At 45.7% G+C, this 21,451-nt stretch overlaps 1 protein-coding gene across 1 annotated transcript in view; it reads right to left on the bottom strand.

Annotated features, from left to right (window-relative positions):
• Window positions 1–18,923: 18,923 nt before the first annotated feature.
• Window positions 18,924–21,451, bottom strand: part of CAMK1D (calcium/calmodulin dependent protein kinase ID) — a 336,718-nt gene continuing 334,190 nt past the window's right edge. Inside the window, exon 11 of the mRNA XM_026648638.2 lies at window positions 18,924–19,794. Within this exon, the coding sequence (XP_026504423.1) occupies window positions 19,673–19,794 (122 nt within the window). The 3' untranslated portion in view covers window positions 18,924–19,672. The remainder of the gene's footprint in view (window positions 19,795–21,451) is intronic.

Raw genomic sequence — 21,451 nt, 5'->3', positions numbered from 1 at the left:
GAGAGGGGCAGGCGTGATTGTGAGAGCACAGTACACATGAGTTTCCAAAGGCAGCAATGGCATTCAAGGGTGCATTCACAGAGGCATCACGGCACAAAGCCTCTGGTAGACGTCCCTCTCCTGTGGTGCTGGTGAGATCACTCCCGGCATGCTGCGTTCTGATCTGGGCACCGCCTTGCTGGAGTTCAGGGCAAAGCAGCAGAGCTGGGGGAGCTAAGTAGAACATACTCTTCACTCCTTGTGTCCAGGTTCTTGCCATATTCCAGATTCTTCTACCGCATCTGTCAAATCCACCTCTTCCTCTTTGTCCCTAATTCCAACACCCACACCGACAATGCCCTGTTTCTCTCTTGCCTATAACCTTCTGCTCTCCAGCCTCCCAGCTCTTCCGCCTCCAGTCTGTGCACCTTCTCCTCTCCCATCTCCCCTACTATATTAGTGCTCCAGCACATCGCACTCGAACTCGAGCTTCGTGGGGCTCAGTTCTGCAGCTGTTACCCTCCCCCCTCGTCAGGTTTTGGAGCCCAGGCGCTTGCCCCAGGCCGAATGGCGACAGTGCTATTTTTTAGCCTTGTAGCGTGAGCCCTGTAAGCCTGGGTCAGTTGACCCAAGCGCTGAGATTTGGTCAGGCTACGTCTACGCTACACCCCTCTGGTGGCGGTGGTGGTCCTGGGGAGCACCACACAGCAGTGAAAGCCTGCTGCAGCCCCGCTGGGCAGTGTTGCTACACACGTCAGTGGAGCCTTTCCCTGCAGCAGGAGTTTTGCCCTGTGGCGGTGCGGGGGTCCGGCACCGAGGAGGCAGCAGGACCCTACACTGCTAACCACAGCGACTCACATGGTGAGTCGAGAGCCATGGAGGGTTTGTAGCTGGGTATACACTCAGACCCTCAAGTGTCTCTTTACTCTACTTGCCTAAGCAGTGCCTCACCAGCTACGCTGCTATTTATATCCAGGCTGGGGGGGCTACCTGTGTATGTGCTGTATGTGCCATTGAAAGAAGTGGGCAGTACAGACTTACCCTTGCAGCCAGCTTTTTAAAAGTATTGATTTCCATAGGCGTTAAGCACCTAGGTGCTTTTGAAACTCCCACTAGGCTCCTCCCTGCATCTTGAGGTGCCTAAATACCTTTAAAAATCCAGGCCCAAGGCCCGGATGCTCAAAGGTTTTTCAACACCTAACTCCCATTGATTTCACTGAGAGTTAGACCTCTAAACAGCTGTGAGGAGCTGAGGCTAAGTGATTTGCCCAAGGAGACACCGTCAGTGGCAAAGCAGGGACTTGAGCCTAAGTCCGAGCACGCTAAGCCCTGGACCATCCGTCCTCTCTGCAGGCTGTGGGGATGCTAGTGGGGGAGCTGCAGAGCCACCTCTTCTCTGAGATGAGGAAAGTGGGGCCCTGTCACCTGCTTTGGTGCAAGATAGTTTATATCACGGGGGACACAGAGGCGCAGCAGCCCCAACCACATACTGTTCTCAGCCAGTGTGCGGTGAGGAAGGGCAGGGGATCAAAGGGCAGCCCTCGTCCATACAAAGGCACTGAACTGTGGACGCAAAGCAGCAGAATGACGCTGGGTAAAGGCACAAGGAGCCAGGAACAAGTACTGGAGTGGGCGGGAGGGGTGCACAGCTGCATGAGATGGCCAGGTGGGCCAGGACAGGGACACTGGGTAAGGCTAGCAAGACAGAAGAACCCACATCATCCTGCAGGTGCCCCAGCCTGGAGTCACCCAGCTAGAGACAGGTGCAATTGCAGCGTGACACTGGCACTGGCAGACCAAATACCAGTCCTGGGTCCCAGCCAGCTGGATGCAGTGCTTGCCATAGGCCCACTTTCCATGCTCTGCCTCCCTGCAGGGTGGTGCAAAGTGCCCCTTTGAGCCTTGGTCCTCCTTATAATAGCTGGCCCCTTGCTGCTGCTTCCCATCCCATCTGTGGTCAGCTGGCTGTGGGATGCAGTGGGATGCAGGCACACTTCACTGAGCTGTTATAGCCTTCACCCTCCCCTTGATGTTCCCCTCCACATTAGCAGCTCTCTTCTGAGGTGGCTGCACGATACACATAGAGGCTTGCAAGCTCCCTCTGGAAGCTTTAAGTTACTCGCCCTACCATCTTTCTCTGACCATGTGCTGCAGGAAGGGGGCACTTACAATGTTTTGCTGTTCCCCAGGCCTCTTCTTCACCTGTAGCCATGTCCACACTTTCTTGAAGCAGTTCCTGGGCTGAGCATTGCTGGAGCACTGTGCCTAGCATGGCTGATTTGGTGTATGCTGCCCAGCTTTTCCTACATGGAGTGGGCCACCTTTTATTTGCCTTGCCCCACATGTATGGGAGAGAGAAAAACCCTTCTTTTTATAATATATGGAGATATACCTATCTCATAGAGCTGGAAGGGACCCTGAAAGGTCATCGAGTCCAGCCCCCTGCCTTCACTAGCAGGACCAAGTACTGATTTTGCCCCAGATCCCTAAGTGGCCCCCTCAAGGACTGAACTCACAACTCTGGGTTTAGCAGGCCAATGCTCAAACCACTGAGCTATTCCTCTCCCCATATATATCAATATGCTGGGAGTCAAAAATATCTCACCTCCACAGAGCTCAGCAGTTTCTTATTAGTCCCCCTTGATCGATGGAGAAACTGAGGCTCAAAAATGGTGAGCTCAAGCTCGCAAAGGAAATCAGTGGCAGATTGAAAATTAGACCCCAGGCATCCTAACTCCTAGTGCCAGCCCCCTGCTCCAACCAGTAGCCCACACCTTCTGCTCCCATTCACCCTAGGGAGAAAAGGGGGCCCACCTTTGGCCTGTTCCTCTGCAGAGGTTATTCAGAAACAAAGGGTTTCTCTTCAATGGAGCATCTGCTCATCACACTGGGCCTTCCCCAGAGCGCACCTTCCTGAACTTCCCCTTCCAACATGAGGCAGGCTGTCGCTGGTGGGCCACCTCAAACCACAAAAACCTCCACGCCATCGCAAGTGGCGAGATGGGAGGGTTTTTTTGGCTGGGGGGATGAGCAGTGGTTTGAAGAAGGGGTCCCCTTCCTTCCTTCCTTCCATCGTGTGGAAGCTGAACTATTACATTATCAGATTTACATTCTAATGGACTGAGACTCCTGGCAGCAATCACCGTGGATCTCTGATGTGCGCATTTGTAGATGATTGGAACCAGGCTGCCTTCTCCTGGCTTTGAATCTGGGGCCAGGTTTTGGCCATGTGTTTCCTTAAGATCCCAAAGGAGCCTTGAAGACAGGCATAGACAATGAGTTGGCAAGAATGAGGAATTGTTTAAACTTTATGATGTGCATGTAGGAAAATACAACCCGTAGGGCAACTCAGTATATGTCTCTCTTTCTCACACACACAAAATTAATGGGCAAAAAAAAAAAAAAGAAATACATCGAAAAATGACAAGTTTTTCTCTGATTCACGTATTTATCACACGTTTCAGGGATTGCGGACGGAAGCATTACAGTGATGCTATAATACTAAGCTGTGCTCCACTCATGGGCTTGCTCCGAGGAAGAACCAGGGAAAGACACTTGAAAATAAATCCATGGCCTATGGACAGAAAGGAGACAAGTGACCGTTTGCTTGTCATTTGATGGGTCCAACCCAGGAACATTGTGACTGGGCGCTGGACAACAGCAGTTAAGCTAGCACTCTGACCGCTGCAGCTTGTTAGTTGTCCCTGAGCACAGCTGACTATGGGAACTGCGCCCAGTTGATCGATTGGGATGGGCTGGAGAGAGTTAAAAGGCTAATAAATTCAATAGCCCACAGGGTAGAAAAGGCCCAGGATGTCAGTGGAAAAAGGGAGGAAGAGGATATGTGGGAGCGAGAGAGAGAGAGCGAGGCAGGCTTCTAGTCAGAGCCACATGAGATCTCACCCTTTCTTGCCTCAGGAGCTGCATATTCTGTAAAGATGGTGGAAAAGAACGCTGTAAATTAACCGCACCAGGCGTTTTACCCAAAGAAGGTCTCTGAGCCATTTGTGGGCTAGAAAGCAGGCAGGAGCAAATTTGCCCTGCCACAGGCATAATGTTGTAAACTGTGTTAAAATGAAACGCTATCACTTTCAGAGTAAGAGCTTCCTGGTCCTGCTTGCAGGGTAAGAGGCTCTGTAGGAAAGCAACAGAAAGCCTAAAGTGGAGTGAATTGTGTCTCTTTGTTTTAGGGAGCAGCCTGTTTTTGCTCTCTCTGCTTTGAGTTCTTGTGTGTTAGGGTTCTGAATTCTAAGAAATAAAATAGTGTTATGGTGACACCTTCCAGAAAGAGTATTTTAGGTTTTTAGCTAACGTCTCTGTATGTGTATGCCATGAACATAACATAACACCCCCCATTGTCATGTTCTTGCATCACAATAAATTACTTTGGAGAAAGATAGTCAGGTGGTTGCATTATATCCAAGATTCCAAGCCTCTCACCATAGCTCAGGGATACAAATGGAAAACTGATAAAATCAAAGTGGAGATGAAATGTATTAGATGATTACAGATGATCCCAAACCAGACCTGATCCAAACCCTGTCAGACTTTGATGTGCTATCAACCCAGGTCTGAATCTGGCCCAGATCCATTTCTAGATCAGTGTGGTCTAAGGGGGAAATAACTTGGAGCAACATCTCTCCTTCCTCCTCCCTTCACATCCAAGCCCTTGTCAAATCCTGGCATTGCTTCCTCTAGGACATCCCTATAATCTGTCCTTTCCTCTCCAGCCTCAGTCAGACCTTTGCTCCAGGCCCTGATCAGCTCTCTGCTTAGTTCTTGCAAACCCCTCCTCTTTGGCCTCCCTCCATCTCACCTCTCTTTCCCATCCAGCCCACCTTGTCTGTGATATGTTCTGCATATAAGCGAATTTTACCAATCAAATGCTGATGCTGGGCCAGATTCCATAGGGGCCAGTGAAATGAAAAACAGAGCAGCGCAGAAGGCTTTTGCTGTCTCTGCCGTTCCTTACGTGTCTGAACCGCATCTTCTCGCCTAGCCGTTCTTCTAGTCACTTTCCCCCACACTCAGTAACCTTTCAGGTTACTCCCCACACACTGAGCCACAAATCCTTTATGCCCAGGGCTGTTCCTCTCCTATGGATCTCACCTCAGCACCCACTTCGGCAGTGATGTTCTCCTGCCTTGACCCAGGCCTGTTTAGCTTCAATATTGTTGTCCGGTGTTTTGTCGTCATCTGAGTGAGGACCCTGGAGCAGGTCTTTGTCTTTCTATTTAGTTTTATAATGCACCATGTAGGCTTAAGCTATAAATCCAGGATTTTCAGCCATGAGTGCCTGTAGTTAGGCACCTATTTTCACTCCTGTAGTGAAGTGTTGGATGCACCCAGCTTGTTGAGTTGTGTGTAACCCCCTAGTCAAATCAAACTGTAGTAGCTCATGCTTTTCACTGTGGAGGTCCTGGGTTCGATGCCCACTAAGTCAGCCAAGATGGTGGCGGTCCCACATATCTCCCTGTGTGCTGATCTGGACGTATATCCATTATCCAGCAATTGCCATTAACAGTTGTCCATGGTAGTATCTGAGTTATCTCTATAATTAGCATAGGCTATAACAGTGATATCTCAGATACCTCTGTGGGTAAATGCTGACTCTCAACAGAATCATAGAAGATTAGGGTTGGTAGAGACCTCAAGAGGTCATCTAGTCCAAACCCCTGCTCAAAGCAGGACCAATGTAACCCACACACCTCCTGGGTGTGGTGTTCTGTCCCATCTAGTGGCACTGAGATCACTCAGAGTTTAAAATGATTCTGATCTACAGCCCTAGCTAAGAAGCAGTTGGCTTTTAGCTCATGTGGTTCAGGCTCACGCACTAAGCTCCAGAGGTCCCAGGTTCAATCCCGTCCGCCAACGACCGGGGTCTGGCAGTGTTACACAACCCCAACTAAATCATTGCAGCCAGGGCTTTGTCAAGCCGGGCCTTAAAAATCTCTAAGGATAGAGATTCCACCACCTCCCTAGGTAACCCATTCCAGTGCTTCACTACCCGCCTAGTGAAATAGTTTTTCCTAATATCCAACCCAGACCTCCCCCACTGCAACTTGAGACCATTGCTCCTTGTTCTGTCATCTGCCACCACTGAGAACAGCTGAGTTCCATCCTCTTTGGAACCCCCCTTCAGGTAGTTTAAGGCTGCTATCAAATCCCCTCTCACTCTTCTCTTCTGCAGACTAAATAAGCCCAGTTCCCTCAGCCTCTCCTCATAAGCCATGTGCCCCAGCTCCCTAATCATTTTCATTGCCCTCCGCTGGACTCTCTCCAATTTGTCCACATCCTTTCTGTAGTGGAGGCCCCAAAACTGGATGCAATACTCCAGCTGTGGCCTCACCAGTGCCGAATAGAGGGGAATAATCACTTCCCTCGATCTGCTGGCAATGCTCCTACTAATACAGCCCAATATGCCGTTAGCCTTCTTGGCAACAAGGGCACATTGCTGACTCATATCCAGCTTCTCATCCCCTGTAATCCCCAGGTCCTTTTCTGCAGAACCGCCGCTTAGCCAGTTGGTCTCGAGCCTGTAGCAGTGCATGGGATTCTTCCTTCCTAAGTGCAGGACTCTGCACTTGTCCTTGTTGAACCTCATCAGATTTCTTTTAGTCCAATCCTCCAATTTGTCTAGGTCACTCTGGACCCTATCCCTACCCTCCAGTGTATCTACCTCTTCCTCCAGCTTAGTGTCATCTGTGAACTTGCTGAGGGTGTTATATAAAACTGATATGTGGCTCTCAGGAATGGAGGGTCCCAGTCCAGATGGCCTCCTACAGAAGTAAACATTTGTTTGTAATTTTGTATTTAATTTTAGCCATAACTAGACTGTGATGCGAAACAAAGCCATGTGGTTCTTATCCCCTAGCAAAATACAGCCAATAGCATCGCAGAGCACGTCCATTGCCAGGGGAACCACACAGCCCACGGGTTGGCCTAACAAATGGACCCCTTAGTCCTGTTACGGCTTCCTAAATGAAGCCCTTTGTGAAGGCTGTAAACAGACCATCAGCCAACCACTACAGGGCCAGATGCTGCAGTTCTAAAAACAAGAACTAAAGGATGAAAGATGAAAGTTGGGTAATTGGGAATTCAGGTGTAGTAAACAAAGCCGGAGAGTCAGGAACATACAGCAATGTAATTCAAAAACCCGACATGCTAAACGGTCTGGAAGTAGAGAGCTGACTACATAGATCAAAATGCTCCCGCTACCCTGCCCCTCACAGCTCTCAGCAATTCTGTAGGATTTCTACTGCAGGAGCGCCCAGAGGCCCCGCTGAGACTGAGGGTCCATTGTGCCAGGCACTGTACATACACACAGGAAGAGACAGTTCTCCCCCACCCCCAGCCAAACTTACAATCTAAACAGACCAACAGCGGGAGAAAAGGAAGAAGTATCCTCCCGATTTTACAAATGGGGAAATGAGGCACAGAGAGACTAAAGCCCAGATCCTCAAATGTATTTAGGTGCCTAACTCCCCTTGGTCTGATTGGGAGTTAGGTGTCTAAATACCTGTGCAGATCTGGGCCCAAGTGATTCACTCAAGGAGTCTTTGGCAGAGGCAAGATTTGAGTGCAGATGGGTTGAGAGTAGACCAGTGCCTTACCCCCAAGAGCACTCTTCTTCTTTGCTCTTCAGGGAGGGAAGGTCTCCCTTCGCACCATCTCCGCCCCACTCCTCTGCCTCTTCCGTTCCCAGGGCCGGATCTAGGCACCAGCAAAGCAAGCACATGCTTGGGGTGGCACAATTCCAGGGGCGGTATTCCAGTTTTTGTTTGTTTGTTTTTTGCTTCGCCAGTTGCGCTCTCGAAGCTTGGGGCGGCAAATTTTTTGCTTGGGGCGGCAAAAATCCTAGAGCCGGCCCTGTCCGTTCCCCCTTTATTTCTAATAGCTGCAACTACCAGAGCTCCTAGAGAGATGGCACAAACGCTCCTTCCCCACATGTTCCCACACCATTGTCACACTGAGGCTGCTGAGGGGGGACTCTGAGGTGTTCTGTCTTCTGGGAGTCTCATCTACCCCATGCTGATAACATAGATGGTTCCTCCCATCAATGGACAGAGCCTCCAGGAAAAAAGTGGGGAGGGACCATCAGGGCCCCTATGCAAAGGAACATCCTTTTTAAAAAAAAGAGAACAAGTTGGTCATTGAATCAGCCTGAGTCTCACTTTCCTAATAGATGAGGGTCACCAAAAGGCACTCTCCCGAAAGCTAAGGGAACAACCCTGCACCCATTGCAGGCAGTGGGAGTTTTGCTATTGACGTTAGTGGGATTGGGCCCTAAATCCTCAATATCATCAGCCCTGGAGTGGCTGTAGTACTCTCCATTTAGGGGATGGAAGAAATGATGACGGGGGCCCAAAGAGATGGGCTTGAAGCCAGAACTGATCCTGGGCATCTAGTAGAATTTAAGTCCACAGTAAAAGGCGCTACTCCAATACAGGAAGCTGCTCAGCAGCGGCAGAGGCCAGGCCTGGGGCAATCCCCCTTTAGCTCAGCCCTTCCATTGCTCTCATTCCCCTCTCTGTGTCTGCAATCCTGAAGCCCTCACTCATGCAAAACTCCCATTAATCTCAAACAACAGCAGCAATGCCTGAGCAGGACCCCCAAGAACATGCTCCACATAGGACAGAGCGAAGTTCATTGGAAAGCCACTCACTGTATGGAATAAGAGTAAGGTATTCAAGGTACCATAATTTCTCGGCACACAAAGCTCCCCAAGCCTTTTCAGATAAGACCAATGGCCTTCCCCTTAGGAGTGGAAGTGGCTGTGTTCCTTGGCAGGGCTACAGTAGCAATATTTTCAATAACCTTGTCTCTGTCCTGTCCCTTTGCTTTCATTGCACTGTTTTATTTTACAAAAGAAAAGGGAGGCAAAGAATGTGGTGCTGAGCCCGCGCCCGCGAGGTGAAGGCAGCGAGGTCAAGTAAACACCGACACGATGTACGCAATCCTGCCTTGGAGTGAAAGGCCTTCAATTGTTCTGCGCTGATCTTCTCTTCCTGTTTCACAGGGGACTAGTCACTGCTCAGTGCACACGAGGCAATTGTTGAGTCTACAAAGCAGCCAACAATCTTACAGCCAAGAAGTGGGGGTAAGGCTGATAGAGCTTCCTGGAATTTTATACAGAACTCAAGGGCCAGATCCTCAGCTGGGGTAAATCAGCCCCGCTCCATTTAAGTCATAGGGGCTGACATACGCCAGCTGAGGATCCGTCCTAAGGTGATGAAAGGTGGTTAAAGTCCTGTAGCGAAAGATTTTGCCTCAGTTCCCACTAACAGAGCACTGACCTGTGGTGAAACCACTTGTATCTCTCTGAGCTCCTCACACCAAGACACAAAATTGTGTCTTGACTAATCTGAGGACACAGCGAGAGTATGTGGCAGACTCAGGAACATAACTCAGAACTTCTGGTTCCTAATCTTGTGCTCACCAGTATGGTCCAACTAGCAACATCCTCTGCTTCCTGGATATCCTTAGGAGCCATGTTTCCCTTGTTTACCTCTCCCTTTCTCCAACCCACCAGCACGTTCAAAGCTCTTCACATGCAGTCACTGTTCTCTTTAGGAAGCACTGGGTGGGATAGTTTTTGCTGTTCTTCGCTTGCCTGGAGGGGTCTCTGTTGAGTGACACAAGCAGTCCCCATGGGCTGAGCCTATTGTCTGCATAGCCTTCCCAGCCCCCTGCTGAAGGCGGCTGTTCATTGGTACAATGCTGAAATAATCACATTTTCAAAGGGACGAGATGTACCACAGAACCACTTTCTGATATTGCTATAATGGGTCAAAAGTTCATCTCCACTGATCTCACGAGAGGCACCTGGGGCGTCTATCTAACATCTTCTAATGTGACATTCTGTCAGAGGTCGTCGTTTCACATAGCAGCTTCAGGAGATATTTGAGGGGCAAACTTTCACATGGGAAATAAATGTATAAGTCCTTTAAACAAGTACATTTTTGCAGTGCCACAGTCCTTTGTATTATATAATTGTTTCAAATGACAACACAGATCTTTTTAAACAATGTTGCACTGGTCCCCACAGTGAGCTATTTTGGACAGCTTTAGAAGGGACCGAATACAGCATGCCTCATTGACAAGGGGCAGAGCTGAAAGCATAGGCACACAGAACTGACTGGTATGGAAATCCCAAAGGGGCAAATCAATCACTGTAGTTTGTGCATTACACACCAGGCATTGGAGAGCCGGCCCTACATTCTGCAGCAAAGGCCTTAGATCCTGCAGTGCTCTGATGGAAATTCTGCTGTCGTTTGTTTCCCCATCCTTTCTGTTCCTGGTTTATTTAGAATGACAGCTTTTTGGGTCACTGATCTCAAATTCTTATTTGTTCTCTCTTTCACTACCTAGCACACTGTTGGTGCTGTTTCAATAGCAAATAAAACAATAACGTTCCAAGAGCATTTAATTAATAAATAATATATCCTTTCTTTGGGCATCATATCCCGTATTGACAAGGAGATGGAATAGATAGTAATAATTGTTTTTTTCATTGCTTGTAGGTCTGTTTGAATTCAGTGGGACTTGAGGGAGCTAAGTACTTAAAATGATGGACTCATTAGTTTGCGTGACTGAGCGATCCTAATAATTAATATTTGTTCCATGTACCAGGGAAAGGTGACATTAAACCCTGGACTAGATCCTTCACTGCTGTAAATCAGGACAAGTCCACTGAAGTCATTGGAGCATTGGTGATTTACACTAACTAAGGCTATAGCCCCCTATAATCATCATATTCAACTTTAAGAGGAGGCTGAGGAAAGAGCATTATTTTTTTTTAAATATTTGTTCCCAAAATTACATCTCTTACGCATTAAAATTTTGTAACTACAGCAATAACAGGAGACAGTGTGGCCTAGTGGCTAGAGCACTGGCATACTACTCAAGCAACCCACGTTCTAGTCCCAGCTCTGCTACTTGCCTGCTGGGTATCCTTGGTCAAGTCACTTCACCCCTCAGGTTTCTGATCTGTAAAATGGGAATAATGGTGCTGACCTCCTGTGAGATCTACTGAGGATAAGAGCTAGGTGTTATAACCATCTCAGCCATACAATTCTCTTCCTCTCCCACACATGCAGAAGGATTAGTGTATCTGAAAATAGTAGGACACTTCAGATCATGGTGATTTAATTGGATTTATTGGAGGAAAACAATTAATCATCCCTTTCACTTATCATTATGATAGAAATCTCGATATGTATACATGATTGTCAAGGCAGAGAATCATTTGCGACATAGCCCCATTAACAATTTGCAGGTTCGCAAACCCATTACGCAGGTTAAACTTTTTGCAATGCCTTAGTACATGCATGGAGTAAATACACTATTTCCCTTCATTTGGACAAGGATGTTGTTATGAAATTGTATCAATCACAAGACCTGTAATATTAGGCACACTGACATTCCTGGATTAAAATTGTAAGCTTTTTTTTCTCTTTTTGTTAATAAAACATGCTCGCATCTTTGTAAAAATAAACCAAGAGATGTTTTGCAGTCGAGTGCTATTTTGGGAATCCTCCCCAAATTTCCCTTTGGGCAGGCTGGGCTTTTTTTGTCCCAAGCCAAATGTTAAAAATAAATAAAATGCAGAAATGCTGCTTCCCACCCAGAAGCAAAGAGTCAGAGAGAAACGTCACTGGCCTGGATGAGCAGAAACATGAATCACCTAGTAACTCACTCTGAGCTGATTAACTGGTCCGATGTTCAACTCAAGTCTGTGGGATGTCAGGGCTGCAGAAGCTGGGCATGAATAAAGAGGTGGTAAATACTGACCTGGCTTTCTCACCTAGGGCAAGATTCAGCCCTTGCGACCCCAGGCTATGCTTGGTGGGTGTAGAGGGTGATGCGGGAGGGATTCTGACTGAGGACTTCCTCTGTGTGCACAGCACAGCAGCACCTCTGTCTCCCTTGGGCCCTGATTCCACAAAGCACGTAAGCACATGCTTACCTTTAGGGCACACAAATTCCGTTGACTCCAGTGAGACTGATGTGCTTGGAGTTCTTTGCTGAATTGAGACTTTGCAGAAGGCCCAGCATGCTGCCCACTGCTTTGTGGGCTGATGCGGACGGCAGGGCCATAGCAGAACCATTCCCTGTCACCCCTCCCTGTATCCTGTCAGCCAGCGGGAAGAGCAACTCCTGCTTCACCCTTGTGATGCTAACCCCAAAAGCATGGAGGAGGGAGGGATTATGCTTTCCGGTGAGATTCTAGTCAGCCACTGTGCAGGGCTGCAAGGGTAGGAGAAAGTCCCACCCGGGACTCTCAAACTAGCTAGAAGGTTTTAAATTCACTCCCTACATCACCCTGGCCTTACTTTTGCTGAAATTCCCCTACCAAGCATGCTGCTTCCAGGGAAATTGATTGTGAAGGAATGACTGAACCCATCTTCCTACTGGCAAGCAATTTCCTAGCTCTCAGCTGGCTCCCTTTGTGGATTTTGAGCTTTCAGTAATGTCCGACTCTTCTGTAATATAAACAGCAAACAGTGAGCAATCAGGCAAATTGCGCTCTCAGCTGATTAGTTGAGTGGGGTTCCAGCATTGATACTGAGAGCTCTGTGTGACCTCCTCTCTCTTGTCCAGCCTCAGAAAAAGAAATCACAAGTCAAAATGATTCGCAGAGACCGATCAGCAGAAGAGAAGACGAGAATCATTTCCAGGTAGTACAGAAAATAGGGCTGAAGTCTTTTGTTGATAAATACAGACTTGAATGCATGGAGCGCAATGGGTTAAACGCAACTGAAAAAAAAAAAGAGTTCTGACACTTGATGCTTTAGGAACAACATGACTAAGATATTCAGCAGCTGGCTCGGTCCACAGCAACAGAGTATTCTGCAACAGATCTGCAAAAGCCAAATTCCAAGAGCTTCTCAGGAAAAGGGGGAAAGTATAAATCGACTGAGCCTACATTCCAGTCTAAGTTTTGCTGTTATCTTAAAGCACAGAGACATAGATATAACTCGCATGTTTGCTTGGCAGCCCTCGCTGTGCAGTAGATCCAGTAGAAGGGATTTTAGTTGTAGAGAATTGTTTTGAAGCATACGTGAAAACAAAACAAAACAACAGTTTTGAGTTCCTTGAACCACGACAGGTGTAACTGCCGGGGGCATAGAATGAAGCCGCTCTAGACAGAGATCTTCCCTTAAAAACTGCACAGCATTTAGTAAAAGGACAAAATACATTCTCAGGCTTTGCAGTGGTTTGTTCACAAAACGTCAGCTTTTGCAGTTAGCGCTAGGTAACGATGGATTTCGAGTTACAGATACATATAGTCATTTCAAAACCAAACTTAAAAGAAACCCCAGGGGACTGGGTCCAGGATGTGTTTACAGCAAAGGCTTGGGAAATGTAGAAATAGTACAATTTAATACATGCAGTGCAGTATCATGCATTAATTGGACATTTTCATGTCATTGTGAGTTTAGCAGTGATTTTCACGACACTCAGAGCACACACGCCCTGTTTTCCCTCTCTATCGTGGAAAAATGTAGGCACTGTGAATCTGACCGTGCTAATAGAAACCAAAGATCAATGCACTGATCAGCTGTTTTGTTAGGTGGAGTCCTGAAAAATAACATCTGAGATTAAGAAGCTCGTATGCTTAATTACAAATGTAATTTATATGGATACAATCCTAAGTGAAGCCAAAAAAGGAATTTATGTCTTAGGACAAACTTTTAAATATCTGTGAAATCTGTATAAAATAAGTAATCACACCAAGGGAATATTGCACACACAATAAAGAAATTGTCTAGTAGACATGAATCTAAGGGTAAGATACAACTGTACTGGAAATTTGGGATAATTTACAGGGATCACATAAAACTGCTGCTGGGTGAATAATCTATTGAATAATTTACCAAATGAATTTTTGTTCACCAAATGTCTATGAGCAGATTGCAATTCCCTCATATATCTGTTACTTGAAATTACTGGCTGGATAATACTTTGCATTAGTGAGCATTCTGTTGCATTTGATTTTGATACTGTTTTGATTAGACGCACAAGTCACATGATAGGTTTCTGTCCTTTGAGTGGATGAGCATAATTCTTAGAATCAGGTTTCTGGTTCAAATGGTCATGATAATGAAAGCGAAATTCCCTTCCCATGAATATTCTCTGGTATTTATTTAGGCCCAATTCAGCAAGGTACTTAAGCATGTGTGCAACTTGAAGAACATGAATAGTGCCATTGAACTGATGTATCCGCAGAAACAACACTTTGAAGCCCTAATTCAGAAGGTACTTATGCATATGCCTAACTTTAAGCATGTGATGAATCCCATTAAAGTCAAATGGGAATCAAAGGTAGACATGTGTTTCTGTACCTTGCTGAACTGGGGTTCCATGGTCTCTCTCTGCAAACACTCTAGCCAGTAAATTGGTTCCCGGAATATCTGCAGAGAACAAACGCAGAAGTCTAAATTCTGTTTGTAAATTCAGCCCAAGGTTTTGCAGTATTTGCCCAGCTCTGCTTAAGACAGAAGTTGTTGGTTAGTGGGGGTGGAAATGTTAGCACAGGTTTCACTGAATCTGACAAATATAGATCCACTTCCCCATTCACTTTTGTTCAGAATGTTCTCACTGCTTGCTAATGACTAAAGCTATTTGGGCTCGAACAGGGGCTTGTTTCCTCCTGGCTCATCTGCTCTTCCTGCTTCATCCTGCAGTGCAGGATACACCCCCCCAACGCCCTCCCTGCAGGCATGGAGGGCCCTGATTCAGTGGGAAGGGTGTGATGCTGCGGTATACCATACCCCTTGAGCATCACACAACCCTGCACCATAGTTTGCAAAGGCTTTGGTAGGCAGGGGTGGGTTAGGGGAGAAGTCAGGCTAAGCCATTGGTCTGTAACCATGAAAACACATCTACAACTCTCTTCTATGGAGGAGGACTATACCAGTCACATGGTATGGTGGCATGGCAATGATTAAACTGATCCAATGCCACACTGTCAATTTGCAAGGGTAAAATGCCTTTCTCCATGAGTTTCACCCCAGTGCTGAGATTCCCAGGACAAGCCCGAGCCACTCGAGTGCCATGATTTTTTCTATCCAGGTACTTGTATGGCCCCTTCTCATGCTGATGTCCAGATTTGTCTCCTAATGCTTCATTTGTAACATTGCAATGACCACCAGGGCAACTGACTGCGATGTCATAAACATGGGATTCTGCTGTCACTGAAGGATCAGGCAGAAAAGGGGGAAAATAAACCAAGGCTGTGAAGGAGAGAAACTTGTTATAGATACAACTGTTGTCAACAATAGCAAAGCAAACCCAGGAAATACATGGATCAGAGGATATACCTCCTCTTTTTTCAAGCTGGCTTCAATGTTAAAAGTCCCCATTTAATTTCTGTTTTCAGAACCACCTAAAAATCATTTTCCCCACAGAATACACATTACATGATCAGTTAATCCTTATCAGCAGCGAATCAGTGTCTACTATTGTTTTTTTTAAATTTCAGTCCACTATACTAACAGACAAACTAGAAGGTGAAATAATAAAGCTTTTCTGAACCGACTAGTTTGATGGCACCTGCATGATAGCGACCAATGCAGAAGAGACATTACCTGCCCAGAAATAACTAAAGCATAATCGGGGAGGGTGAGTTTCATTTTGCCACAGACAGTATTTTCCCATTCACCTGCCTCCTCACTAGCTGTGCTGCAGGGTCAATATCCAGTTTGTCTTTCAGGAGGTGATCCAGTGGGAAATCTAGGCTGCTTTAGGAATAAAAAGTCAACCGCAAAATCAGCAGTGTGTGGCATTGACACTGCAGAACTGACATTCAGTCTCAGGAAGTTCCCAGGCAGCCTACAGTCGCCAGTCTCCTGCAGGCGACTGGTGTTAGCTGGGTTAGTTTTATGTTTTCCTGACAAGAACATTGGTGTTGGTGTCACAGATGAGAACTGTGACTCTGGAGGTAACAATTCAACAATCGAGGCTGCAAGCAAAGACCAGAAGGAGGGAGTCCAGGGAAAAAAAAAGTTAACAAATCACAGTGGTGCCATTTAAACAAATAAAGCTAAGAGGAGCATAACTCAGAGAAGCATAACTCAAGTCTCCGAGATGGAGACCACATGCAATGAGTGAACACAATGGTTTGATGAGATGGCCCCTTGGAAAATAACCAGCTGTGCTTTCTTATCATACCTCACACCCACCTGCACTGGTTACATACTGTTAGTTTTTACACTCATTCATAACACTGGTTTAGAACTCAACTGGCAGGCCAGGCTGGGGTGTAGTCTGCCGAGTTACACCTGTCGCTAGACGTGCGTGGCTGTAAGTTGAAAAGATTTGGCTCTGAAGAGGGATCGATCCGTAGTGAATCAATGACAGTAAAAATCTCCGCTCTCTCCTCCCCACAAATACCTGTCAGATCCCCAGCCACAGTTCTTGAGAAACAAAAGCTTTCCATCTCCTCGACTTCTGGCAGAAAGAAATGTTTTACTTTTAACTTCTTCTGATCCTTTTCTTAAGGTACTAATCCGAACAGAGCAATAATAAAATGATCCAATTCTTGTGGAATACCAGCAACATTAAGACAAATCTAATTTCTAGTCTAGAATGAAATGGAAATTATTGTAAAGCCACAGCTAAATGTGACACTATTCGCATCCAGCATGGAGGTATTGTAGACATACTGGACTGTGGCAGAAAATTGACCAAAAATCAATTGAGGGAGTGCACTCTTGCAATGGACTCGCCTTTCTGTATGTCACTCCTCTTTATTTTGCAGAAGGAAAACATTTTATTTTTGCAAGACAAATTTGGACCAGGCCATATTCTGATTATTGTTATAAGCAATTAAATCAAAATCAGAAACTTCAGTCTGATGTTAGAAGAGAATGCAAATAGGGGCTGCTTGAGCTTCATTTTATATGCAGCAGCATATACAGGAAAGCGCCATCGGCCAAATTCTGGGTTAAACCAGTGTAAATGTGGTGTAAATCCACTGACTCAAAATCAAGTTACTTCATATTTACATGGGTGCAACTGAGATCAGAATTTATTGGGCCAACTTAATTTATTTGGAAGATGAAGTTCTGAGATAAGTTAAGGCTTTTAGGGCCTTATTATGACTTAAATTAAGGTCCCTTTACACCAGTCCGGCAGCACAAATAGGTCTTATAGTGGCATAAATTGCATTAACAGCCACTTTAACCCCCATTTACATTGCCAGAGAGATGGCAAGAAACCTTAGTATGAATATGAATAAGGCCCTAAATGAAAAACACTGTATGTCAGGGAGCACACTCCAGTTTTAGATAATGTAGGATTTTGGATAAGAGGGGCTCAGCTCAACAAGGTCCCACACCATTGACTGCTGTTCCTGTCTACCAAATCTGGGGCAGGATTCTGCATCACTGAAGCCAATGGGAATTTTACCGCTGACTTCAATGAGACCAGTATCAGGCATTTTAACGTGTTTCTTAGAAATTAATGGCTGTGTATTTTTGATTTTGCTTTGAGAATGGAGCCAAATAACCTCTTTGAAGAGCAATTACTCTATTAAAAATCGAGCATGCATATCAGTGCTCTGGTATGTCACTGTCACATGTTGGTCCAGATCCTCAGCTGGTGAAAATCAGAGTAGTTCAACTGACTTCAAAGGAATGATGCTACTTTACATTGGCTGGGTATCTGGCCCATTATGTCAGAGACTGGATGTATCTCTGAGGTTTTACAAGGTGATATAGAGGAGTGTCAGATATCCACAGTGAAAAGTCAGATGCACACGAGTGTTTTATGGAGTTCACATTAAATCATTATAGTTTGAATGTCTGTGCTAGGCACAATATGATATGGGGTTGTTGGGAACCTCTAGAGGAAACTGGTTAAATCATACTCCAAATCTCCAGACTGAAAATGGTGTACAGATTAATACTGACTCAACCGAGATCTAATATATGTAATATCTTTATGAGCGGCTAGTGCAATGACATCTTTGTAAAGAGCTAGCACTATGTACCACCTGGTTTTCTTGAAATCCTGACTCCTCTGAAGTTAATGGCCAAACTCCCACTGACTTCAATAGGGGCAGGATTTCACCTTACATCTTTGAAATCTCAATGAAAAGTAAATGTCATGGCTTTTTGTAGCATGTTCACTACGGCCGTATACATTCAGATGTGTCTGTGACTGGTTCATCTAATTCTTTACAGACAATAACTGACATGGATGTGGCAACAGAATTGTTTAAGGAAAAATGATTCCTGCCTCCCTGTGGAGATGGCTGTATTTGGGGTGTAGGGAGCCAGTAATAGCTTAAATGTGCCTGAGTCTCATCAACTCCCCTTCTACCTTTTCTCCTCCTAGAAGAAAAATCAAAGCTGGGAATGACTTGTAGAGATCTGGACACGTCTCACAAGGTTTGTAAGTGCGGTGATCTCTGAACACTGCCTTCTCTTCTGTTCCAGGATATTTAAAACATTTATGATAAAGCAGTGACAGTGCCTGTTTTTTGCCCTTTCTATGCTTGCGGTGGCGTATAGGGTACAGGTAGCTTATACGCCACAATGAAAGGCAGGCTGCGTCCACATTGCAGTGTGTATCATTATCACCACTTTACAGATGGGGAAACTGAGGCACGGCATTTTTGTTTTTAAAAGGCCAAAACTTTCAATAATGCTTTCTGATTTTTGGTGCCCAGCTTGGGGCACCTGGGGCCTAGCTCTGAGCCACCAATAACTTCAGCTGAGGTCAGTGGGTTGCAGTGCTCACCAGCTCTCAATTAGCAGGCCCCAAACTGGAGGTACTCAAAATCAGAGGCCACATTTGAAATTTTTGACCTTGGGCAGTGACTTGCCCAAAGCTCAAGCAGCAAGTTAGTGGCAGAGATGGGAATAGAACCCAGGCTCTCCTGACTCCTAGTTATGTGGCCTCACTGATGGACCACAAAGGGTTTAACCAAGGAATAAGAGCTGCAGGATGAAGTATTATACCATTTTCCACATGCTTACTGAACTAAGGGCTGCTCCTGGCTGAGAACTTTGCCACTCCCGTCAAAGTCAATGAATGTTGCAGGTTCACAGCACGTCCTGATGGGTTGTTTTCAATCAACTCTCACCATTGTTTCCAAGAAGGAGGAAGAGAGGGAAAGCAGATTGTTTTAGTGTAACGGCACTGCTAGATCTAGACAGGTGTACAGTCCAATTTTAGGAATTAAAAATGGCATGCATGCCTTTGAAACCCTCCTGTTTTGGAAGGTCAATGCAAATCTCTACCGACAGAAGTAACCTATCCCTCAGCAAACTGGAAGGAGGGATGCAACTGGAAGTACTTGCTAAAAGAAAAAAAAAAGTCTATTTCTCAAAAATTATCTCTATTTAAATAATCCAGCCGAGACCTTTTTAGTTAATGGAAAAAAAATACAACATATACTGTTACCTACACTGAGAAGAGAGTAAATCACCGGGAAAAAGAATGCGCGTCTGTTAGAACATTGCTAGACTCATATATACAGCACCAGAGACTGTTAAATCCGTTCCCCCTGGAGTCATTGCAGTTTGTGCTAAATGAAACATTTCAGAATTGCAGTATAAAATATGGCCATAAAAAATCTTCTCTCTTCTAGTCCTTCGCCGAGTGCACAATGCAGGATGAAATCACTCGGAGTAGGTACGCTCGACCCGATGGCTCTCCCGTCTCTATCCTCCTCCGCTGATCACTTGCTCCCCGTGTGCACTGTTGTTACTGTGGTTGGCCTGGGTCTCCGTTCTCCTCCTACTGCAGAAATACCCGAAGAAGCAGATGAAACAAAACTACAGAGAGCAGATGGGGACATACCTAAAAGGAAAGCCAGAAAAACCAATGAGCAAACTGTTAGAATGCTGATTTGCTGAGCCAGAAATGACCAGGGTCATTCTATAAAGTGGAGAGGAAATAGTCACTGGAAGGATAACCAGCATGGTTTTTCCCATTTTTCCTGCAGCGATGAAGTAGCAGCTGTGGATTCATTGGGGCATATTCTCCCCACTGTTCCATGTGCAGTTTCTCCCATCAATATCAATAGGAGTTTCATGCATGGATCATGAAGAGAACATGCCCAATTACGGTACCCATTTAGTTACAATGGTGCTATATTTTTTAATTGGAGACTCATTGTATCTTTTATAATAAAAAGTTTTCTGATTTTAAAAAGCTCTCCAGAATTGTACTAATCCCCCAGACTTACACAGACATCTGCACTAGGGATGGTCAAAACTGTTCTCCCGAAACTGTTTTTTTGATTGAAAATTGTTTTTATGGATACATTTTTTGTGAAAAGTGTCTGCTTTCCACAAAAACCTCAATATTTGGTCAAAAAAAATGAACACCCAAACCCCAAAATGTTTCAGTTGAAAGCCAAAATATTTTGCCTGAAAAACGAAATATTTTGGTTTTTGATATTTCAACCAAAAGTCAGAAAACTCTACAGAAAATTACAATGAAAACAAAGAACAACAAATTTTGTCAAAAATTTCCACAAACCCGACTCCCTATTTTCTGACCGATTCTAATATGCACTTCAACTTCGAACAGATTTTGTACCCAGAAACGGCCAAGGTTGGCTCTGTACGTGGTTCGTGACTGCACATCACATGGTGAAACTCTGTTAGTGATGACGGTAACTAACAATGGGTCCCCGCTGTCAGAGGCCTAGGCTGCTGCACATCAGTTTTCCTGGTACTGGTTCAGCACACAGGATTTTTGCAATGCAAACAGGATACCATAAGTATGTTTGTGTAATTGGTTTAGCCAGTCCTCTCTTCCCATCCTGTTTTCTGTCTGTCAGAAACTCCCAGAGTGCATTGCACCACATGCTGCTGATGTTACTCTCTGTGCATGTCCACTGATGCTCTATCCTCTGCTAAGGCACTGGGATACCTGCCTAGATTTTCCCTGTGGGCACCAGTACAACCATAGTTAGGCAGCATGAGATACAGATGCACAAACTAGCTGTGGTGTTAGAAAGGCTGCTGAACGGTAAGCAGCTAAGGTGACCGTGCCCTAACCAGATACAAAATCACAGTTAAGAGCATTAGGGTCAGATTCTCTCATCTGCTCAAGGACCAGAGGGTGGGTCAATTGACGTGGTTTAAAGTCACATTTACATTCCCTCCATCCTGAGACTGACCCCCAGTATAAACAGCCTGAAGCCTGCTACAAGTTTTGCCCAGGTGCCCCCTAGCCAAAAGGACATTCCAGCATCTGGGGATCGCTTGGGTGTAAAGATATCCCAGCCACATCCCCTTTTCCAGCACCGTGGAGACCTGCTATTCTGGCTGTGCACTGTAATCCCACATGTTTCCCCCTGACACAAGAGGGAATCCCCAGAGATCCAGGCTTTATGGAAGCTCTACACTGCTTGAGCAGCATAAAGCAGCCAGACAGGGCTAAGAGTCTGGCCCATATCCTGGGCAGGGCCTAATTTACTTATTTAGATTCACACCTCCTTTACCGA

Source organism: Terrapene carolina, unplaced genomic scaffold (assembly GCF_002925995.2).
Source record: "Terrapene carolina triunguis isolate 2854851 unplaced genomic scaffold, T_m_triunguis-2.0 Scaffold68, whole genome shotgun sequence".
Lineage (NCBI taxonomy): Eukaryota > Metazoa > Chordata > Testudines > Emydidae > Terrapene > Terrapene triunguis.
This window is presented reverse-complemented; position numbering and strand designations above follow the sequence as displayed.